Here is a 22,190-nt window from a genome sequence, read left to right on the forward strand (position 1 = left end):
TCCTGAAACAATGTCACGGTACCTTCTGCACTTCCCTGTTTGTCGATTTATCAAAGGCTTTCGACACAATGGATCATGAAATATTGCTGCAGAGATTAATAATGTTGGTCTATCAAATCATTTAAAAATTATTGAAGTAATCTCAAATTCTCTAATCAAAGGAATAACACCTCTCATAAAGGGGTCTTCCACTCTCATGTTTAGTTAATCTGTAAAAGAGTTCTAGTCTGTTGACTTTAAAAAATACAAACCCAATTGGCAAAGATTCATTCTTATCCCTTCCTGATTTCCTTTCTTAATATCCTTCTGATGCATGAAAAACAAAATCCTTTAGTCTAGGACTATTTGTGATGTACACTAACCTAACATGTTAATATCCCATCTGTGCTAACAAGTGATAATCCCAATAATACAGAACTAAAATAGAGTAAATGAGGTTGAGATCTAGACATGTATTTACAGTTCTCTAGTCACTTTTATCCCACTAATTTTTATTCAAACCAACCTAGTGAATTTGGTTTTATGTGTACAACAATAGTGTTTAGTCTAAATGGTAGACATGCATGCACCCCTTTGTCCCTTATTAACTTATAACTGTACCACACTCAAAATATCACTCAGACCCTTCATACATGACATTTAAATTTTGTTCACTTTATTTAAATATATCTAATTAGGAGTAATGTGAATATGTATTTAACTTAGTCTAAAATATAATTTATCATCTATGAGCTTTGTTTCAATTTACCACCAATTTGTTTCCTTGGCTGAGTGCCCATTTGTGAAAAGGCATAAGATTCCTTCTATAAATGTATCCATTTCATTTAAACTGTATTTGACCATATTAAGGTAGTGTAAATCTACTCATGTCACAAACGACATTTCCCATCATGCACTGCGGTCCACAAACATGGCTGCCATGGACTGCAATTCCCAGATCACACACACCTGCATCCAGTTCACAGCTCGGTCACAGCTACCGTATAAAGATTTATCAATTCACTTCACAGATTGTGCAGTATATGCTCCATTCCTCGAGTTTGTGACCACTGCTCTGTATTATTTAAATATTGCAACTCGTATACTTTGTATGACATATGCATAGCACACTGTATAATATGTATATATATATATATATATATATATATATATATATATATATATATATATATATATATTTGTATATTTACACAACTACTTTATTCTATTCACCAATCTACATTTCAGAAAAGAAACAAATCACTTCAAACTACACTGTTGCAAAGAGACTGTAATTAAACTAACTCACAAACTCACATCAGCACAACATGTCAGCAAAAGGAACCATTATGCAAGGCTGCCTAATCCAGATACTCGTACTCCCTGCAAAACCCGAATTCCACATTAAGTAATCACCACCTTATTCTAATGTTACGGACTCATATATCACATCTGTAACAGGCGTACAACACCTTACAGAGATTTTAAAATGTGCAGACTACTACTGCCATCTGATCTTACTAATTATTAATCACTAGACATAACCAGCATTTAAAGAGAAAATATGCAGAAATTATTCATCATTATGCAACATGAATACCACACGCCAGAAGAACTCCCACTTACACTGCTTAACAACGTATAGACACGTACCCGTATAGGAATCACAGATACACAAATTAGTTATGGTTATTCCAGCTCTTGTTAGTGAGTCAGTTCATTTGACTTATTTACATTTTAATACTGCTGTGAAGTACAGTGCTCTCTAAACCAAATGTTTAGGCTCAACATTATCTCAACAGGGGGGATGTGACTTAGCCTGATATGGACAACATTGCACATGTCTCACTTTGGTCCTTGTGATTTGGCCTCAGAGTTAGGCAGAGACTGCAACCTCGGGTCTGTTTTACTTTTCAGGTTTTTATTAATTTGTTAAGTACATCACTCACAAGGAACAGGTTCAAATGTCAGCTGATCAATTTTATCATTAGTCAGGCAAAGATGTCGATATGCCTGTGCAATAGAAACAACGTGGCACAACACATAAACTGCCATTAAAGTTCTCTCCGGACTGATAACATCAAAAAATACTGATTGATTTTAATTTTTACAGAAATATGTTTAAGCATTTATATATATATATATATATATATATATATATATATATATATATATATATATATATATATATATATTGAGTCACCTTGACTTTAATATGTAGTGTGAAATTTGATAACTAAAAGATTGTAGAAAGGAAAAAAAAAATCTCTCGCACGCGCTCTATGTTTAGATGAACGTCATCCTGGAATTTAACACATTTTCATTCAGTTTCCAAACAGGGAAACACATGGAATTCAAAATAAAATTAAAAGAATAATTTGGAGCTCCGGCACGCATGCTTTTGACCAGCCACAATCTATATATGGAATTGTATACAGTCAGGGATATAATGACGGTATGATTAGTCCATTATACAATGAAGGTATGATTAGTTCTTCTGAACATCAGCATCGGGTCGTAGAAAAAGAACAGGTATGCTATTAGCCCTGCTGTAAAAATGACCCTACCCCCATATGCACTACTACTCGGCGGAACCCGTGCTTTCCGGAACCGGTGGTAGGGGAGTGTGCAAAGATTCATGCGGAGACTGAAGCTCAGGAGGTACTCTTAACTGTGCTTCAAGGGACTGCAGCGTATCCAAGTCACTTGTGCCCAGAGGCAAGGCGGGGTCGTCAAGGTCCTGACAGAGAGTGGCAAGCGTAGACAGAAAATCCTCCTCCGATGGGGTTACAAATTCCTGCGGGCTGGTAGCTACAACACCCGTCACTTCTACTCAGGGCGAGAGAACAAGGTCAATATCATAGTACGGAGGGGAGAGAAGCGGAGAGCCGGTTGGGCTAATGGCATCAGACTGAGACAGTCTATGTAGTTTTTCCACAGCCCGCCGCTTAGTCTGGGCTCGAGTGCCGTAGGCAGGGCCCAGGGATGCATCCGAATCACTGTCACTATCAGTTAACACCTCCGCCTCAGTGGGCTGCCTTGTATTGTCAAGGCCTGTGGTCGAAGGTTGTTCTTGCCGTAGCAGTCCCGTACCTGATCCGGGGCAGACGCATTGGTTCAAGTGATACCAATGATCCCTCCCCTCAACTTTCACAGCCGTGGGGGTTGCAGCGACCACGGAGAAGGGTCCTTCCCGGCGTGCCCCGAGGGGGCTCTTCCTCTTGAAGGTACAAATGTGTACTTGGTCCCCAGGTGCCACTTGACGTACATCCTCCCGTACCTCGTTCCCTCCGTGGACTGCCTCACTAACCTGTGAATACAAATGTCTATGAATTTGGGTGAGGGTTCGCACATACTCCGGCATTTCGTCCTCCAGTTGTGCCAGAGGCGGCCCTGTATATGGCCCTCGGGTGAACGCCGTGGGCACTGGGCGCCCAGTAAGCATTTCATGAGGAGTCAAGTGCGTCATACGATTAGTCTGTGAACGCATCTTTATCAATGCCAGTGGTAAGGCTTGGAACCAGTTTAGGTGAGAGCTCTCGCATATTTTCACCAGTTTACTTAGTAGGGCACCGTTCACACGTTCCACCATGCCCTGGGATTGAGGATGATATACACAACCTAGCTTATGATCTATCCCCAAGGCAGATGCAATATTATTGATGACATTATTCACGAAGTGGGTGCCGTTGTCCGAACTCAGAAAATCAGGGATACCTAATTGGGGAATGACCTCGCGACATAAAAATTTAGCCGCGGACCCCGCGTCCTCCTCGGAAGTCGCAGTCGCCTCCACCCACCTGCTGAAGCGGTCTACTATCACTAGAATGTAGTGCTTCCCTTCTGTCCTGTTGTCTGCTCCCATGTCTACATGATCCATCATTATATGCCGGAAAGGTCCCGTCGGCGGGGGAATATGTCCTAAGGGGCGGCAAGGTTCTTTCGCACATTGTAGTTGATGCACACATCACATGTGTTCAACGCATGGTCCACCATACTGGCCAGGTAAAGGGACCACCATTCCTGACGGATTTTCTGGATAATTTCGGCCTTATTGGCGTGATCCAAGCCATGGGCTTCATTGATCAAGAGTGGGAGGTAGCTGACTGGGGCTATACACAACCCTTCTACACTGCGCCACAACCCAGTACCCGCCTCTTTTTGCACCCCCCCTTTTATCCATGCCAATGTTTCGCCCACTCCTGCGGAGATTTGCATCCTCACTACATGGGCCCCATTGTCTTCCTGTGGATGCCACAGCTGGCTCTCCCCGGACTCAGTTGGGGCCATCATCTGCGTAGGCCCTGCGGCAGCTTTCGCAAAAAATTATATTATTATTGTCATTTTGGGGCCTTTTTAACTAAACAACACATTCATAATTTATGGAATATAAATGAAAGGTCCAAATGGACTGACTCACTCATTTCTCAACAATGGCCTGAAAATGCACACTTTTTTTCCCCACCTTCAGTCTTCCTTCTTCCCTGGATCACACAATCTGGGAATATGTTGTTATATATTACAGGTCTAGAAGTTCTTATTTTCACAATGGGCAGTCTGGCAGATGTCTAAAATATTTACAATATTCTTGAATGCTCACAGCAGTTATTGATACCAAAGTAATTAGAATACACACAGTCACACCCGACTCACAGAAAGTCTGTACCAGATTCAAAACATTCAAAAAAAGCAAAAATATCTCACAATGTTCTGTGTTACCCAGCTCACTCTGAAGAGCACACACACACACAGTATTGTTTTTCCTTTTTTTTTCTTTCGTCCACACAGACGGCAGGCCTGCCTGCGCAGATAAGAACAGATAGGAACACACACATACACTCCTTTTTATCAACAACGCCTGCAAGCTCACATACACATTATATTCACACACTATTACACATATTTATTTTATTACATACACACAATTGAGGTTTCAGAGTATAAAGCACCTTCACACCAGCTCCGTATGTATGAAGCTTAAAGTCATATAAACTAAATGCAACTTTCTCCGACACTAATTTTCAAAGCTTATCAAACACACATATCTCCTTATGTATGGAGCTCATGTTCAGAGCACTAATGAATACATTTTTCCCTGTCTCCAAAACTAAGTTTCAGAGCTTATCGCACATGCATGCACGCTCTCACACCACAGATATTATAAGCATGCAGATTTGTTATTACACATTCATACACCGGGCACGCTGGGTCCGTTCCCTAAGTTGCGTGACCCGGACCTGGGCCCAGGATTTATACCCCTCTCTATTCAGACCTGGACTCAATCCAACGGCATTAGGGTCCCCCACCAATGCAGCCACCACCTCTAGTGGCCGGTATCTGGGGTTTGAGGCCTCACATCCACCTGCTTCCTATCCAGCCCTGGAATCTTTAACCAGTGGTATTGCAGGACTTTCACTCACACAACACATACAATTTCATTAAACAGTCTTATGAACCTTATACATAGCCCTTACACAATTACAATCGGTTTACACTTCTCTTACCTCTTCTCACTCACTCAAGGTTCTTTTGGAGACCAACTTTAGTCTTTCTTCCCACCCCGGGGCTTCCCACTCATAACAACAGATCACTAAGACAGAGCTTTGAAATAACAGGCGTCTGCAATGCCTTCTTCCTACACGGCCTATCTGTTGCTTAGAGAGTGAAGTCCCACGGGAGAGATTACAGACATAATATAGATCTTAACCCAGTCCCATCTGGGGTGCCAAATGCTGGCCCAAATTTAGCCTATTACCCAAAGACACTTAAAATTCAACATAGAAGCAAATACTCACATCTGTAAACCCAGTTGGAGATAGAAAAAAAGACACCAGCCGTGAGTGAGAAGAAGCAAGGGTCCAGATTTTATTTCCACCTCACGACATACACACCAATGAAAATTCTCAGAAGTGATCTGACACCTGGAGCTCAGGCTCCAGTATTTATACTGTATTTACACGGTAAATAACCAATATATTTTAGAAAGACTATGATATCAGTACCAATAGGGTTATAAAGAGCTCATCTACATTACAATGATGTTTAAAAAAAGGCTTATCAAATTTACCATGATGTTTTGAAAAAGGCTTATCAAATTTACCATGATGTTTTGAAAGAGGACTTTCTGACTACCATTAGGATTGAAAGTGGGAGAGAGAGAAAACAATTTAGAGAGACCTTAGTCTCATGTTGTTATCTCATAATGTTATGTGTGTGCGTTGGGGCCTTTGGGTGTGTTATGTCTGCACACCCGCCCTTGACTGTATGAGAGTGTGTGTGTTTCTCAGCCTGCACTCCTCAGCTCTTATATTTCTCTGTGACTAATAAACCATAGTGTGTTACTCTTAAAGATCTTAAAGTGTGAATCCAACCAGTCCTGTGAATTTTCAATAAAATTACATATTACTCATACTAGGTCTCCCTCGTGTTTATTTCATGTCATTTTTATCCACAACACCATCTACCTCCATTGAAAGCCCTGACTCATCAGGCCATGTGAATATCCCTCTGGAGCATCAAAACTTTTTTGAAGCGTTCAGCAAAATGGAAGCCTTTGGCCTGCTTCCTCACAGGCCCTACGACTGAAGCACTGACCTCATACGTGGGACCATGACCCCTCACAGTCACATTTACCCCCTCTCCTTCACTTAAAGTCAAGCCATGCAGGACTACATCACCCTAGCTCAGGGGTACATCCATCCCTCCACATCACCAGCATCAGCCAGCTTCTTCTTTGTGGAAAAGAAAGGAAGAGGTCTCAGGCCCTGATTATTGAGGGCTAAACCAAGTAACTACCAAATATCGCTACCCATTACCTTTAGTCCCATCGGCCCTCAAACAGCTCAGAGAAGCCTGAATCTTCACAAAATTAGACAAGTGCAATGCATATAATCTTATCCACATCCGAGAAATGGATGAGTGGAAAATGGCCTTTAGCACCACTTCTGGAATTACGAGTACTGGTGTACGAGATATGCTGGTGTCTCGTACATTACGAGTAATGGTGTACAAAATGTATGCCTATATTGACAACATTTTGATTTACTCTCCATTCCAAGAAATTCATTTTACCCATGTGATACGAGTGCTTCAGAGACTCATGGACAATCACCTATATGTCAAAGCAGAAAATTGTGAATTCCATGTTGAATATAAAATTTTTCCAACTTCTTTTCTTATTTTAAGAAAAGTTACTTGAAAATCTTAGAAAAATTCCAAAATGTTAATAGAAATGTAAAGTTTTTATATATATTTTTTTTTCTTTACCTTTCACTGTTTTGAATTTTCTTGGCACGTCATGTTCTAACACACAAAAGAACAAAGTTCATAAAGAAAGTTCTGAGTAATTTCCAAGAAATCATACTCCCCCCAGAACAAGGTGTTTCTCACCTGCTATTTCCTGTAAGAGCAAGTTAATCTGCTTTCACTTTGTGGTTATAAATTCTGATCATAACCATGTGCACAGACATCACCCTGAGCACCTGTCCCAGCTGGGAGTACATTCGGTAAGCAAATATAATACCTCATAAATTTCTACACTACACTTTTATTTTTGTCCTTATTTTGTTGTCAGCTATAAACATTTGATTTTACTGTTCCATCTACAAGGTTTAATGGGTGTTTTATAGAACTGGTAAGAAAATTGTGTATTACATTGAACGACTGAATGAAATTACACATCTGTGTTGTTAGCAAGAAAAGAGAGGAAATAAAAATATATGAGATTTTATGTTGGAGACATTGGAGTAGAGGACTGCATTGGGATTGGGATCCCGCAAGACCCAACGCAAATCTCGCGGTTTTACCTTTGCTGCGGGTGGGAGTGGGCGGTTTTACCTTTGTTGCAGGTGGGAGTGGGCAGTTTTAACTTTGTTGCGGGTGGGAGTGGGCGGTCAAAAAAATATAGCGTGGATCCTGGGATTTGCCACGTAATAATAATGGCGTCAACAAATGAAGTTGAGAAGAATATTAAATCGGCTATTTACTTCACACAAACAAAGCAAGGCAAGTCCGACATTTAGAAACAATTTTCAGTTGTTACTGAAGGAAATGGAAAAGAATTAAACTTTGTAAGTTGCGATAAATGTGCAAAAGTATTTGATTACAATGGGCACAAATCTGGCATCTCTGGGTTTAGGCGACATACCTGCTCCGTTCTCCATGGTGCATCCTGTGTTTCAGCATCAAAAATTGGAGGGCATTTAGAGAGGGCATTTAGTGTGTGTGGGCAGATTCCATACGCCACACACTGCATCAAATTGGTCTGCATGGCTGTCGTTCCAGAAGGAAGCCTCTTCTAAAGATGATGCACAAGAAAGCCCGCAAACAGTTTGCTGAAGACAAGCAGACTAAGGACATGGACAACCAGGTGAGGAGTACAAAGACAAGTGTGTCTTGCCTACAGTCAAGCATGGTGGTGGGAGTGTCATGGTCTGGGGCTGCATGAGTGCTGCCGGCACTGGGGAGCTACAGTTCATTGAGGGAACCCTGAATGCCAACATGTACTGTGACATACTGAAGCAGAGCATGATCAGTATGCAGTATTCCAGCATGATAACAACCCCAAACACACCCCCAAGACGACCACTGCCTTGCTAAAGAAGCTGAGGGTGAAGGTGATGGACTGGCCAAGCATGTCTCCAGACCTAAACCCTATTGAGCATCTGTGGGGCATCCTCAAACGGAAGGTAGAGGAGCACAAGGTCTCTAACATCCACCAGCTCCGTGATGTCGTCATGGAGGAGTGGAAGAGGAATCCAGTGATAGGAATCTGTGAAGTTCTGGTGAACTCCATGCCCAAGAGGGTTAAAGCAGTGCTGGAAAATAATGGTGGCCACACAAAATATTGACACTTTGGGCCCAATTTGTACATTTGCACTTAGGGGTGTACTCACTATTGTTGCCAGCGGTTTAGACATTAATGGCTGTGTTGAGTTATTTTGAGGGGACAGCAAATTTACACTGTTACACAAGCTGTACACTCACTACTTTACATTGTAGCAAAGTGTCATTTCTTCAGTGTTGTCACATGAAAAGATGTAATCAAATATTTACAAAAATGTGAGGGGTGTACTAACTATTGTGAGATACTGTACTTTATTCATGCATTTTGAGAAATGAGCAAATGTAATATAAGCATAACAAATAATAAAAATGAACAGTATTTCACAGTAATTATGATTGACATACAATAGCTTATGCTTGCCAATGAGGTCTAAAATATTACTACGTATAATACTGGCAACAGTAAAGCATGAACTATCACAGGGGTTTTCAAAACTGCAGACGTTAGCTCAAACCTCTTTACATTCTAGTAATCCTGAAGACCTTGGTTAGCTTGTTCAGGTGTGTTTATCCAAATATGGAATTACAGTGTTCAGTTGGGTGTTTTACAAATTTACAGTGTCACAAACAGAGCTGTGGTGGTGTTTCTCTTATGATAATAGCAGTAAGTGACTTCTGAGCACTTCTATTTCGAAATGTCACACTAAATAGTGTAATGCTTCAGCTCTCTTTCAGAGGGGGTCAGCTTTTTTTTTATTTGCCCAGTCAATGTATGATTCATGCACTGATTACACACCTTAACATAACATTTAATGCATCAAATCATGTTCTGTATTTCTCCAGGTATTTCTGAAAATGTATAATAACCAACATGGTGAAGAAACATCTGTTGACACAGATGAAAGTATGAACTACACACTAGCATTTTAGAGTATTAAATGTTTGTTCAAATATTTATACGTTTTTTAAATTAATTATATACTATACTACTATACTTTGATTAATAATACTTTGTAACTGCAAGCCAACTACCGGTGTCTAATTAAACATGTTTCCTTTAGTAAAAGACTGTGGCTCAGGATCCGCACAAATGGAGTTAAAGCAGCTCAAAGGTGAGTAAATACTGAGGTGGTCACAATAATGCATGAAAAGGGAAAAATAGAAGCTTCTTCTAAATTTAGTTTTGGGGAAGTAAACTGATGGAATATAATGTGCATGGCAAAGAAATAAAAATGGTTGAAAACATCTATCTGCCAAATGCCATAAATGTAAATGTACATGTATCGCATTATATTGCATTTAGATTTATTCAGTGGAATCAAGAAATAATTCTTGCTCTAAATAAGTTAATTATTGGTTTGATTAATTGTAGTTATTTGGCATCCTTGAACTTGGCCAATTCATCTTCTTCAATTTTTTTTATTTTTTTATTTTTATTTTTTATTTTTTATTTTTTATTTTTTTGCTATACACTGATTTGGGTTTAAGACTATAGATTAAAAAAAAAAAAAAATCTTTTGTTCACTAGCTCATGTACTATGTCTTTTTTAAGTTGTTAATTATTGACTGCCAAACAAAATTAAGTTTAAATGATGTTGAAATAAATAAAAAAATACATTTTCCACTAAAAAAAATATAGTGGAAGTAAAAATTAATGTAATTCCATTTTTAATTCCACTATATTTTATTCATGTAATAAATAATGAGAATAGTATTACTGAATTAAAACATGAAACATACATAAATAATAATAAATAGGTAAACCTGAGTATTCAGAATACCCATATAATTACATCTAAAACTAAAATAATAGTTGGAATATAGAATACTTGCCACCAAGTGAATTTCTCTTCAAGTATGCTAACAAATAACATACAATCACATATCACATATAAGTACACTAGACTGCTTTTCTCCAAACACTTAGATTGTCCTACACAGTAAAATCCCTAGTGTTGAATTAACACCAAGAGTGTTTATTTGAGTCCAGTGGACTTATATAAACATTGTAGGGTGTAAATTCAACACAGTGGGTGTTAAATCAACACTGGGGATTTTGCTGTGTATTGTAAATACAACAGTGGACATCTCTAATTAATATACTAAGACATTATATTATATCAAAAGTAAACAGTACATCTCTCTAAATATACATTAGTATGTTTGTCATAAACGTGGCAGCATATTTGAATGAACTTGACAAATTTACTTGATGTGAGGACAGAATGTTACTTTGTTGAGATCTCTACTGAAACTCAAGAAGAAATGCATTTGAGACTTTTGTCTCAGGAGAAAAAGAGAGACAGGAGAATTGGGGATAGTTCACAGTTTCATTTTCATTTGGCCTCACTGCTGTCTAAATGAGACTGTAGAGATAATACAGAGATCTGAATATCTTAAATCTGATAGATTTTTTTTCTAGGGTGAGGCATATTTTCTAAAATAATAGTGATATTAACATTGATATAAAATGATCTCTACTTTCAGATGATTTTCGTGCATTTTTGAAAACACTGGGACTGGAAAAGTACTACCCAAACAAGCTGACTCTGAGGTCTTTGCTGGAGATCAACAGTGCCAGTGTATCTGATGAAGAGGTTCACTCACTGCAAGCCTTACCATGGGCTTTCCTACGCAGATTACTGATGGTTAATTCAAATTCAAGATCTTTATGTGTACCTGGTGAAAATAATGACACAGATGACATGTTTGCTGAGCAGAGCTGTGATGCTAACCCAAATCTTCTAGATCTTCACACTGCCCTCTTCGTCTGTGCAGACAGTTTCCTTCAGCAAGAGATGGCACTTAAAATGTCAATGTGCCAGTTTGCAATACCATTCCTGTTACCTCAAGGAGTACACAATCAAAGCACTCTCATGTTATGGGCTCTTAGAGGTATCCTGAAAGAATGGCGTCCACATTCAATGTCAGAATCTAAAGGGTTTGTTGAGGACGGTGTCGTTCCTGCAAAAATTCCCTTAATATCGTTTGTGAGGCTAAGCAACTGCAGTTTGTCCAAGTCACAGGTTTTGAACCAAGTGCTCAACAATTCACAGCAGCACCATGACTTCTTTTCACATCGAGAAATGATTGGAGGATCTGCTCCAAGGATAATCGCTAATGGCATGGTTGAAATATGCTGGAGTCTGCCATGTGGAAACAATAGCATTGATGTCTTTCCTGAGCCAGTGGCTATTGCTAATTTAAGAGGAGATGTTTGCACATTTGAAACACAATTCAGTTTCCTTACTCAGGTGTCAACAGCTGTCTTTGTGTTCCTGGACAGTGTTGAAAAAATGGAGCACAGGTTATTTGCTTCTTTACAAGGAAGGAAAACCAATATCTTTCTTGTGGTTAATGCTCAGAGAAATATGAGCCAGAATGTGAAGTCTTCTATCAAAGCAGCAGTTGATACTCTGCAATTGGAAAGAGATCGCACCATTGTGAAAAATTATACAGTGAATTTGGCTAATTTCTCAATCATGATCAGTTCTGCCATTAACAAAGTGCTAAGTGAGAATCACAGATCATCAATCACAGAAATTGAGAGTATGAAGAAAATTGCTCAGGAATTAGGTCTTTGCATTGATGAATGTGAAAACAGAGCCTGTGGATCAGCAGAGGAAAAAGCAGAGAAAATCATGAAAAGTATTGGAGTTCGTCAAATAGTGGAATATAAAAAGACACGGCTGCCACTGCAAGGTGAAAACTGGAAAAGACTGGCTCAGATAGAAAAAGAGGAATGCCGATTACAACAACCAGGAGGGTTGACTTTGGAGGAGTATAAGGTCAAACTTCAAAAAGACAAAGATGACATTTGGAAGAAACAAAGCAACTATAAATTGACAGAAACAATGGACATCTTAATAAAGGCATTGTCAGCCTCTGATGACACTGAGCGAGCCTTTTTTCTCAGATGGCTGGGACTAAAGCTGGACATGCGATCGCGCAAAGACATGTCAAACCTTCGACACAAATATACAAAGTGCGAACAGCAGAAAGACAAAGATGCTATAGTTCGATTAGACCAGGAGCTTCTTGATTGTTCTCTTGGCATAGAACACTACTTGAGAGAAATGGGACAAATCTATGCGGCTGCTTCATTTGGTTCAACTAAAATGTCTGACAAAATTCTCAGTCTCAATCTCCCTACTCTGGCTGCCAAAATGCTTCTAGCTGGGTTTCCTCTTGAACTACTTGATGGAGATGCATCAAATATCTCAAAGAAATGGGTGAGTGAAGTTCTCATGGAGCTTCACAGGATGGTTGGTCAGGAGAGCCGTTTGCTGGTTATCACTGTGTTAGGGGTTCAGAGTACGGGTAAATCAACACTACTCAACACTATGTTTGGAGTTCAGTTTGCAGTGGGCAGTGGACGATGCACACGTGGAGCATTCATGATTTTCCTTCCTGTGGGTAATGACTTGAAGGAGGAGTTATGTTGTGACTTTGTCCTTCTGATTGATACAGAGGGTTTGAAATCACCAGCACTGGCACAACTGGAAGACAGTTATGAACATGACAATGAGTTGGCCACATTTGTGATTGGTCTGAGTGATGTAACCATCATCAATATAGCAATGGAGAATTCCACAGAGATGAAGGACATCTTACAGATAGCAGTTCATGCTTTTTTACGGATGAAGGAGGTTGGTAAAAAAACAGTCTGCCACTTTGTCCACCAAAATGTTGCTGGTGTATCTGCATATGACAAAAACATGACAGACCGAAAAAAGCTCCTGGACCAATTAAATGAGATGACAGTGATTGCAGCTGAAATGGAAAAGCAGCCTAATGTGAAGAAATTCACAGATGTCTTAGATTATGATGTGGAAAAGAACAACTGGTATATACCAGGCCTATGGCATGGCACACCACCAATGGCACCAGTTAATACAGGCTACAGTGTAGCTGTGTTGGATTTTAAGAAAAACCTCTTGGAGATGCTTAAAGCAAGAAAAGATGAACAACCCTACCAGATCCCAGAGTTCCTGCAGTGGATAAGTAGCTTATGGAGGGCAGTGAAGTTTGAGAACTTTATATTTAGTTTCAGAAACACCCTTGTGGCCCGTGCCTATGATGACCTTTGCAGAGAGTTTTCTGAATGGGAGTGGTCTTTCAGAAGACATATCCTGTCTTTGTTTGCTAGTGCAGAAGTTCAAATATCTAACGCTGAAAGCAACAGTATTCATGAGGTTGTTGAGGCACTTCAAAATAATTCACATAGGGAGATTGCAGTTCAAACAAAAGAAATTACTGACAAATTGAAAGTCTACTACAAAAGGAAAGACTGTAATGTGCATTTAGTGGAAAAGTACAAAGCTGATTTTACCAATAGCATTAAATCTCTGGAGACTGAAATGAAGCATGAAGTGAGAAAGAAATTAGAAGCTGCTGCTGAGAAGAGGAGAAACAAGGAGAAAGTAGAAGAGATACAAAATAAGCAAGCTGCTATGATTGAGTGTCAAGTCCGGCAGTTACTGCAGAATTACAAATATCGTAACGATGCAGTGTCTGATGATGACCTCAAAGCTGATTTTGAGAGAATGTGGGGAAAAGAGGTGGCAAACATCACTGGTCTAAAAGAAAAGGATGTTCCTGCTGATGTTTTGAAGCAACTGCGAGCAAGTTTAGGAAATCGCCAAGTCATGGAGTATTTGCAGAAAGTTAAGAGTTTGACACAGTATGGGCAAGAAGATTTCAAGACCAAGACAAGACATTTAAACTTGGGGAAAAATTTTGAAAAACTAATCAACCTTTTTATGCAAAAAAGTCTAAAGCAAGACCTACAGATTGTTGCAGTTGATGTCATTAACAGTTGTAGTAGGATGATTGAACAGTTCACACAATCCAAAAGTGATTACCAAGAGACATTTACAAAAGATGTCCTTGATAAAATTGATGAACACCTCAAAAAAGCAGGCTCCAAATTCACTACCAAATTTGAACTTGACCTTAAATTGCACATTTGTGGCATTGCTTCTCGGAAATTCACAGCGATGCACAGGAAGTATATCACTGAGCAAGATCCATTAAATCATATACAGAAATTTAAGAGGCAGTATGTCTCTGATTTCATTGATTTGTACAGAGAGAGGGACCAGTGCCAGAGGAAAGCACGAGACTTCACTCAGCTCTGTCTCAAACCAGCAGTGACTGAGTACATCGACCATGGTATCGGACCTGACATTGTTGATGCAGTTTTGGAGCGTAAATCTACTGAGTATAGTTCACGAGCACTGTTTCAGTACACCATCCTGAAGGAACTACTGGAAAAATCCAAATTCAGTGACTTTGTAGAGTATATTTTGCATTATGAGAATTATGTCAAAGACTGGATATACAATCACATCATTAAATGCTTCTCCAAAGACATATCTTTGCAAGAATTGAAAATGAAGAAGCTGGACAGAGTAGTTAAAAAGATCACTAACGCAGTAGAAGCATCTAAGCTTGAAGCCAATGGGTCTCCTTTGCCCAATAATGCAGAAGGTACCACAATTCTGATCCAAAACCTTTGCAAAGCTATGAGTGATGTCATCTCAATATCCATGAGCACAGTGGAGAGGGTCCTGTTTCAGAACACAAGCTGTTGTGAACCATTCACCAAAAGTCTCTATGAATGCATTGATGACCTGAAACAGCAAATAGCAAAGGAGATCACCGAGTCAACTGATACCACTGAGACTCTGAAAAATGTGCCAGTAAAACCCCAAGATGAGCTTTTCAAGAAGGTGTTTGGGTGTGGAGTGCAGTGTCCCTTTTGCAAAACACCATGTGAGGCAGGTGGGAAGGAACATCAGCTACACCATGCAGCTGTGCACAGACCACAAGGACTGGGTATGTACCGATCCGTAACGACTAATATCCTTTGTGAAGAGATTTGCACATCTAGTGTTCATGGCAATGGGACATTTCAAAACCGTGAAACAAATTTCCAACCTCATCCGTACAAAGACTACCGGAAATACTACCCAGACTGGCATATTGCACCTGACATGTCCATAGAGGCCTCAGATTACTGGAAGTATGTGCTGGTGACATTCAATACGCAATTTGCTGAAAGGTATAAAGCATTGCCAGCTGTATATCCAGATGCGTGGAAGACAATCACTAAAGATCAGGCTTTTATTAGTCTGAAGTGCATGTTTAATATTAAATAATAGATAACCTGCAAAATATCACTGGAAAAAATGTTGCCATTTGTGAAGAGGACAACTCCATCACTCACAGTTCCATCACAAATGTTATCGCTCAGGGGAATTACGAACTGGAGCACTAGTTATACTGTATCTGACAATTGAGCTTCTTCTTACTTACTATTATCTAAATATAGAATCAATTTTACTAAAAGTGATTTTCATGGATTTAAATGGTTTCTTTTAAACATTATATCTGTATGTCTACAATGATAAACATTTTTAAAAAGTGTAGTTAGGATTGTTATAACATCTTGGTGATTGGATTATTTCTGTGTTTGTGATGTTAATTCAAATGTTACAATTATGTTTATTAATCACTTGGTTACAATTGTTACAAATCTTTGTTATAAATGTTACAATTATGTGTATTCACTACTTTCTGAAATTCAAATGAATGTGTTATTCAGAATATATTGTATGATTGTATGAGTATATTCATGAACTGCATAAACAATTCATACCATAAATATATCTGTCAATCAAAATTGGTTGCAAGGACAAATTTTATTCAGTGTGATTTACAAATAAACTAATACATAATACAATAAACTAATAATTTCTCATATTCATTCAACACTTCTATAATCATACATTCATATGAGCCATTCCACTGAATGGGTGCCATTTCTGTCCCCAGGACATTATATGTATAAATATGCATGACAATTAACTGAAAAATACATCTTATTATCAAGCAAAGTGTCTGCACTTTAATCTAAGAGCAAATTAAAAATATATAATTTAAAACATTAATAAAAACTACCTAGAACACTGATAAAATGTGTTACCTGTCCACGCTCTCTAACACTACACTTTACTGCACTTTAGAAATCTTTTTTTGCATTGTTGTGTTCATATTTCATCTACAGTTTAAATATTCTTTTTCATAAGCAATCCGTAATATTTTAATTAATATACACATTTTAGTCGTGTCCCCGGGTTTTAACTTTAACACCTCCTCCCTCTGAAAACATTTGGAACAAGGCACATGTTGACCAGGACGTTGTATCATCTGGATCTTCTGAAGGCCATGGGAAGACCAAAAGTAAGTTCTCTCATTTTGTTTTCTGTATATTTGATGATGTTGTAATTATGACTGAGAAGGTTAATCTCAGTGTACAGTCCTGTTACTTAAATCATTTCTTAGATGTTATTTGTTTATTTTAAAAATACAAATTTTTGGTAAATCACTAGTACCAAAAATTTGTCCTCATGCTATTTTCCTATATGCCATGTGGCTATATTTCATGTATTTGCTAATTCTATGCTAGAAACTCAGTCCTGTTACTTTCAGTTCTGTTCCTTTTAGAAAGAGAAGACTTCTTAGAAAAGGTTGTTTTTTTTTATAAATTTAATGCAATTCTAGCTAAAACACTAATGGATGTAGTTTTTCCAACTGAACCATTTAGTGTTTTGTAGACAAGCAGGAATATTTTCAAACTGATCTTAGATACTGCTAGGCAATGCAGAGATCTGACGACTTGCATAATATCTTCAACTTTGTTTTTGTCTTTCATATCTTTTGTAGATGAAGATGGAGAGAACCCATACTATGCAGGAGCCAGAAACACCCACCCATTGTATGCTGAAGGGGAAGGAGCGAAACACACCCACCACCCTCTCTATCTCCTCTCTCTCTGTCTCTCCCTCAATCTCTCTCTCCCTCCCTTCCCCTCTATCTCCTTCTTTCCCTTTCCACTGCCTTTGCTGTGAAGAACTACAAGCATATAGAATATCCCTTCAATATAAACATGCACACATAGCCATGCACACTCTCACAAACACAAAAACACACAGGCATGCACACACACACTCATTCCCGTTATCCACCACCAGTGTGTAACATACACCTGGATGATGCGACCGCAGCCATAGTGCACCAGAACATCCACCCCACACCAGCTATTAGTGGAGAGGAGAGGAGAGTGATGTAGCTAATTCAGGGATGGAGATTATTAGGGAACCATGATAGATAAAGGCCAATGGGGATTTTTAATAACTACAGAGGGTCAGGACCTCAGTTTAACATCTCTTCCGAAAAACGCTGCTGTTTTTACATTATGGTGTCCCAGTCTCTATACTGGGGCATTAGGACCCACACAGACCACAGTGTGAGCACCCCCTGATGGCCTCACTAATACCACTTCCAGCAGCAACCTTAGTTTTTGGTCTCCCATCCAGGTACTGGCCAGGCTCAACCCTGCTTAGCTTCAGTGGGACACCAGGCGAGAACTGCAGCGAAATATGACTCTGGCAAGAAAGCAAAAAATAAAATAAAATAATAATAATAAAAAAATCTATTATATTTGGTCCATAATTTATCAAATTATTTAATAAATTACATGATAAAAAATGTATAAACTTAAGGTTAGGGTCTCCTTTAAAAGGGAAAATATAGCTTTGCCTTTTCTTTCTTTCTTTCTTTCTTTTTATTTATTTATTTATATATTTTTTTTTTTTTAGAAAAATACAACTTGTGTGCATATACAGTGATTTTTTTTAGTGATTCTTTTTGTCACAAATATCAATTATTTGAATGTGTAACCAACCATTTTTTTTTTTTTTTTTTTTTTTTTTTTTTTTTTTTAAATAAACACTTTCTTGAGGGAAAAACAAAGGAATTAGTTGAGAAGTTTTCATGCATTTTAAATGGCACATGAGTTTTGGTAACAGGACTGAAAAAAATGCAACCATCTTCTGCTTAGAAACCTTATAAAATTTTGAATAGTTAAATACGTGTGTTATTAGATTTGGTGTTGAAAAAATATATATTTTTTAAAAGGTTAATTTGGAAGATTTACAACAAGCAAATGGCACCCGTTTGATGGAATGACTCATATACATATACAAATGTACAACCCCAATTGTGAAAAATTTGGGACAGTATGGAAAATGCAAAAAACTAACAAAAAGAGTAATTTGACTCACCTTGTACTATATTGAAAACACATTATTTGATGTTTTACTTTCTGAATTTGATTTATTTTTTTTTTAAATGCACTCATTTTAAATCTGATGACTGCAACACACTCCAAAAAGTTGGGACGGTCGACTGTTGACCACTGTGCAACATCAGCTTTTCTTTTAATAACACTTATTAAGTGTTTGGACGCTGAGTGAAGACACCAGTTGGTTAAGTTTAGCAAGCATTTAATAAGTTTATGCATTTCTTCAGCTGCGCAACTGTACAAGGCCTTACTTGCCTTATTTTGCACTTGTGGTACACAATGTGCCACACATTCTCAGAGAGACTGAGAGACAGGTTAGGGTTAGGGTTATGAGACAGGTCAGGACCGCAGCAGGTCATGCTAGCACCCGCACTCTCTGCTTATGCAACCATCTGGGCAGAATGTGGTTTGGTGTTGTCCTGCTCTGGATGGCAACATATATTGCTCCAAAATGTGTACATATCTTTCTGTATTAATGATGCCCTCAGAGATGTGCAAGTTACCCATGCCATGGGCACTGACACACCCCATACCATGACAGACACTGGCTTTTGGACCTGATGCTGATAACAGCTCGGGTGGGCCTTTTGCTCTTTGGCCCGGAGAACACATCGGCTGTTTTGTCCGATTTGAAATGTCGACTCGTCCGACCACAAAACATGACTCCACTGTGCTACTGTCCATCTCAAATGAGACCAAGGCCAGAGAAGTGGGCGGAGCTTCTGGACAATGTTGATGTATAGCTTCTGCTTTGCATAGTGATGTCTTAACTTATGTCAAACATTCATTAGTTTTCAGAATTTTAACCCTTTAAATGCCGGTTTCTTTACACAATGCAAAAGTCTTCAAAGCGTCAAAGGAACCTTCTTTGACTCATATACATGGGGTGGGATTTGTGATTTCCAGTATAATATCATTTCTTTCTTTCAAACTTCACACACATAATATTTCCAGTACACACATACAAGCCACAACTCTGATATCCACACACACACACACACACACACACACACACAATTATAGCTGCATCAGTTATTCAGTCTGCATCACTCTATAGTACAGCAGAATCAGAAAAAAGGAAAAGGATGGATTTTCCCCAGAGGCTAAACTTGAGAAAATAATACACCTTTCCAATTTTATATATATATATATATATATATATATATATATTTATTTATTTATTTATTTACAAAATTCAATGTTTTGAAACCTGGTCAACAAAATAAAAGCCTATTAACACAGAATGCATAATAATATGCTTAAAAGTCGTAAAGATTAAATATTGCAGTTTGTATGGGTTTCAATGAGGATGTTTTTGTCCTTAAGATCCTGACTGTAAGTATTTTGTGTACCTAGTTTACAACAAATTTATGAATTCAAATAAGGGTGAAATATTAAAATTCCAATAAAAAGACACACCTTTTGCAAAATTGGATTAACACAGACAAAATGATTAAAAAAAAGACAAAAATGTCCATAAAGACGCACAAGGGTTAATATATCCTGGTGTTTCTTAAGGTTTACATAAAAATTATAATTTAACCCTTAAACGCATACCTCAGGTCGTCAAGCCGGGACGTCAATCAACACCCTCCCCCTCGTTTATTTTTTCACATTAGTCCCCCACCTTCTTTGAATTCCTCAATCTATTTATTATCAACAACATTACAAGAAAAAAAAATTATTGTCAAATAATATCTGTTTTATAATTAATATTTTTTTGTAAAAAGGTTATAGGCCCGAGGTATGTAATAGTATAAGTATATTTTTCTGCACAACAATTCTGAATCTCTCACGGCTCAATAAGTGCAGTTCACTTTTATTCCTCAAGGTGGGAATGTTTGGTAAACAATGATGATGTAATGTGTCAATCATAATGACCCCAGACATAAAAGAAACAGTACAAATTTTGGCATGGTTCAGCGATTTACTGCAGAACAAGTTTTTAATCAAATATTAGCGTCGTTTGATGGTGGATCTGATGAGGAAGCTGTCAGCGAAAAAAATATTGATCTTGATGATTATGACTACGATAGTAGCCTATTGAGAGTAACATGCCAATGATCCAGACCCCAAATATGAGCCAGATGCTGAATTTACAGGAGGAAGCATAGAAGGTGCCACATTTATCTGGAAAATATTAATAATATCATAATATTACTTGATAATATTGTTTTTAAGTCCAGGGGTGTAACCTGGCCTGGGCATTGGGGGCTGTAGCAGGTTTTATGATAAATCCAGCTTTTTCTGATCATGTCATACAAGTTACCACAGGGTCCATAAAACAGAACTTAATTGAGCTGAAAAAAATGCACGGAGAAGAATCTAGGCTCAGCCCAGGATGATTAACAGTACAGCTAACGCCCCTGTTTTTAGCCATGAAAATCATACATGATGAAATTTCTTGACTTATGAAATATTAAATATTTAATGATGTTAATTTTGTTATGGTGACTGAAATGATTGAATGAAAATGCTACAATAATGTCACTATTGAATTAGGTGCGTAATTTTAACAGTGTATTTTTTTTGACAAATAAAATGTCAAAATATAATGAAATATGCTGTATTTGATTATTTTGTAATTGTTAATAAAATATTAGTACAGTTTTATACTATTGGGGCACTTTAGAGATCCATCCACGTTAGATATAGACTCTGGGTCGCTAACAACCTGAATATGTAATAACGATGGGTGAAACATGTGTGTTTCATGTATATTTTCAAACAAAATAAAAACAAACAGGATGATTTTGGACAGTGTGTTCCAGCAGCATCATCAAAACCCCAAATCTAGGGAAATCCATTAGAAGATTGGTGTGCTATCTCTGCAGATGCCCAACATCATACTTCTGTACAGTAGGTCCCAAACATTTTTTGCCAGCTGAACTCCTTAAACTCCTTAAATGTAGCCTAAATTATACGTCTTAAGATTTTAAGTAGGCTTACATTAAGCGAAACTTTTGTAATAAATGACAAATCTTGTTATTTTAATAATTTCACTTTTCAGTTTGTGAAACCTAGTAACTTATTTACTACATTTGGCAGACACCCTTATCCAGAGTAACTTATGTTTATATCTCATTTGTACAACTGTGCAGATTAATTAAAATTAATTTAATAATAATTTAACATGACACTGACATTCCTATCACAGTCTTATGAACTCCCTGCAACTGCCATACAAAAAATATTTTTAAATGTTTTTAAGGGATTTTTTTCAGCACCTTTGTTTCTCAGTGCATATGAAAAGAAATAACATATAAATAACTAATAA

The 22,190-nt window shown here is 38.0% G+C and overlaps 1 protein-coding gene across 1 annotated transcript; it reads left to right on the forward strand.

Moving 5' to 3' along the window:
* Positions 1–11,240: 11,240 nt before the first annotated feature.
* On the forward strand, positions 11,241–15,926 carry LOC128613083 (up-regulator of cell proliferation-like; the record flags this gene model as incomplete). Its single annotated transcript, XM_053633645.1, has 1 exon — positions 11,241–15,926. A coding segment is annotated over one exon (4,686 nt), but the record flags the coding sequence as incomplete, so codon positions are not given.
* Between the last annotated feature and the right edge of the window lie 6,264 nt (positions 15,927–22,190).

The sequence above is a fragment of the Ictalurus furcatus genome, chromosome 9 (genome assembly GCF_023375685.1).
Source record: "Ictalurus furcatus strain D&B chromosome 9, Billie_1.0, whole genome shotgun sequence".
In the NCBI taxonomy this organism is placed as follows: Eukaryota; Metazoa; Chordata; class Actinopteri; order Siluriformes; family Ictaluridae; genus Ictalurus; species Ictalurus furcatus.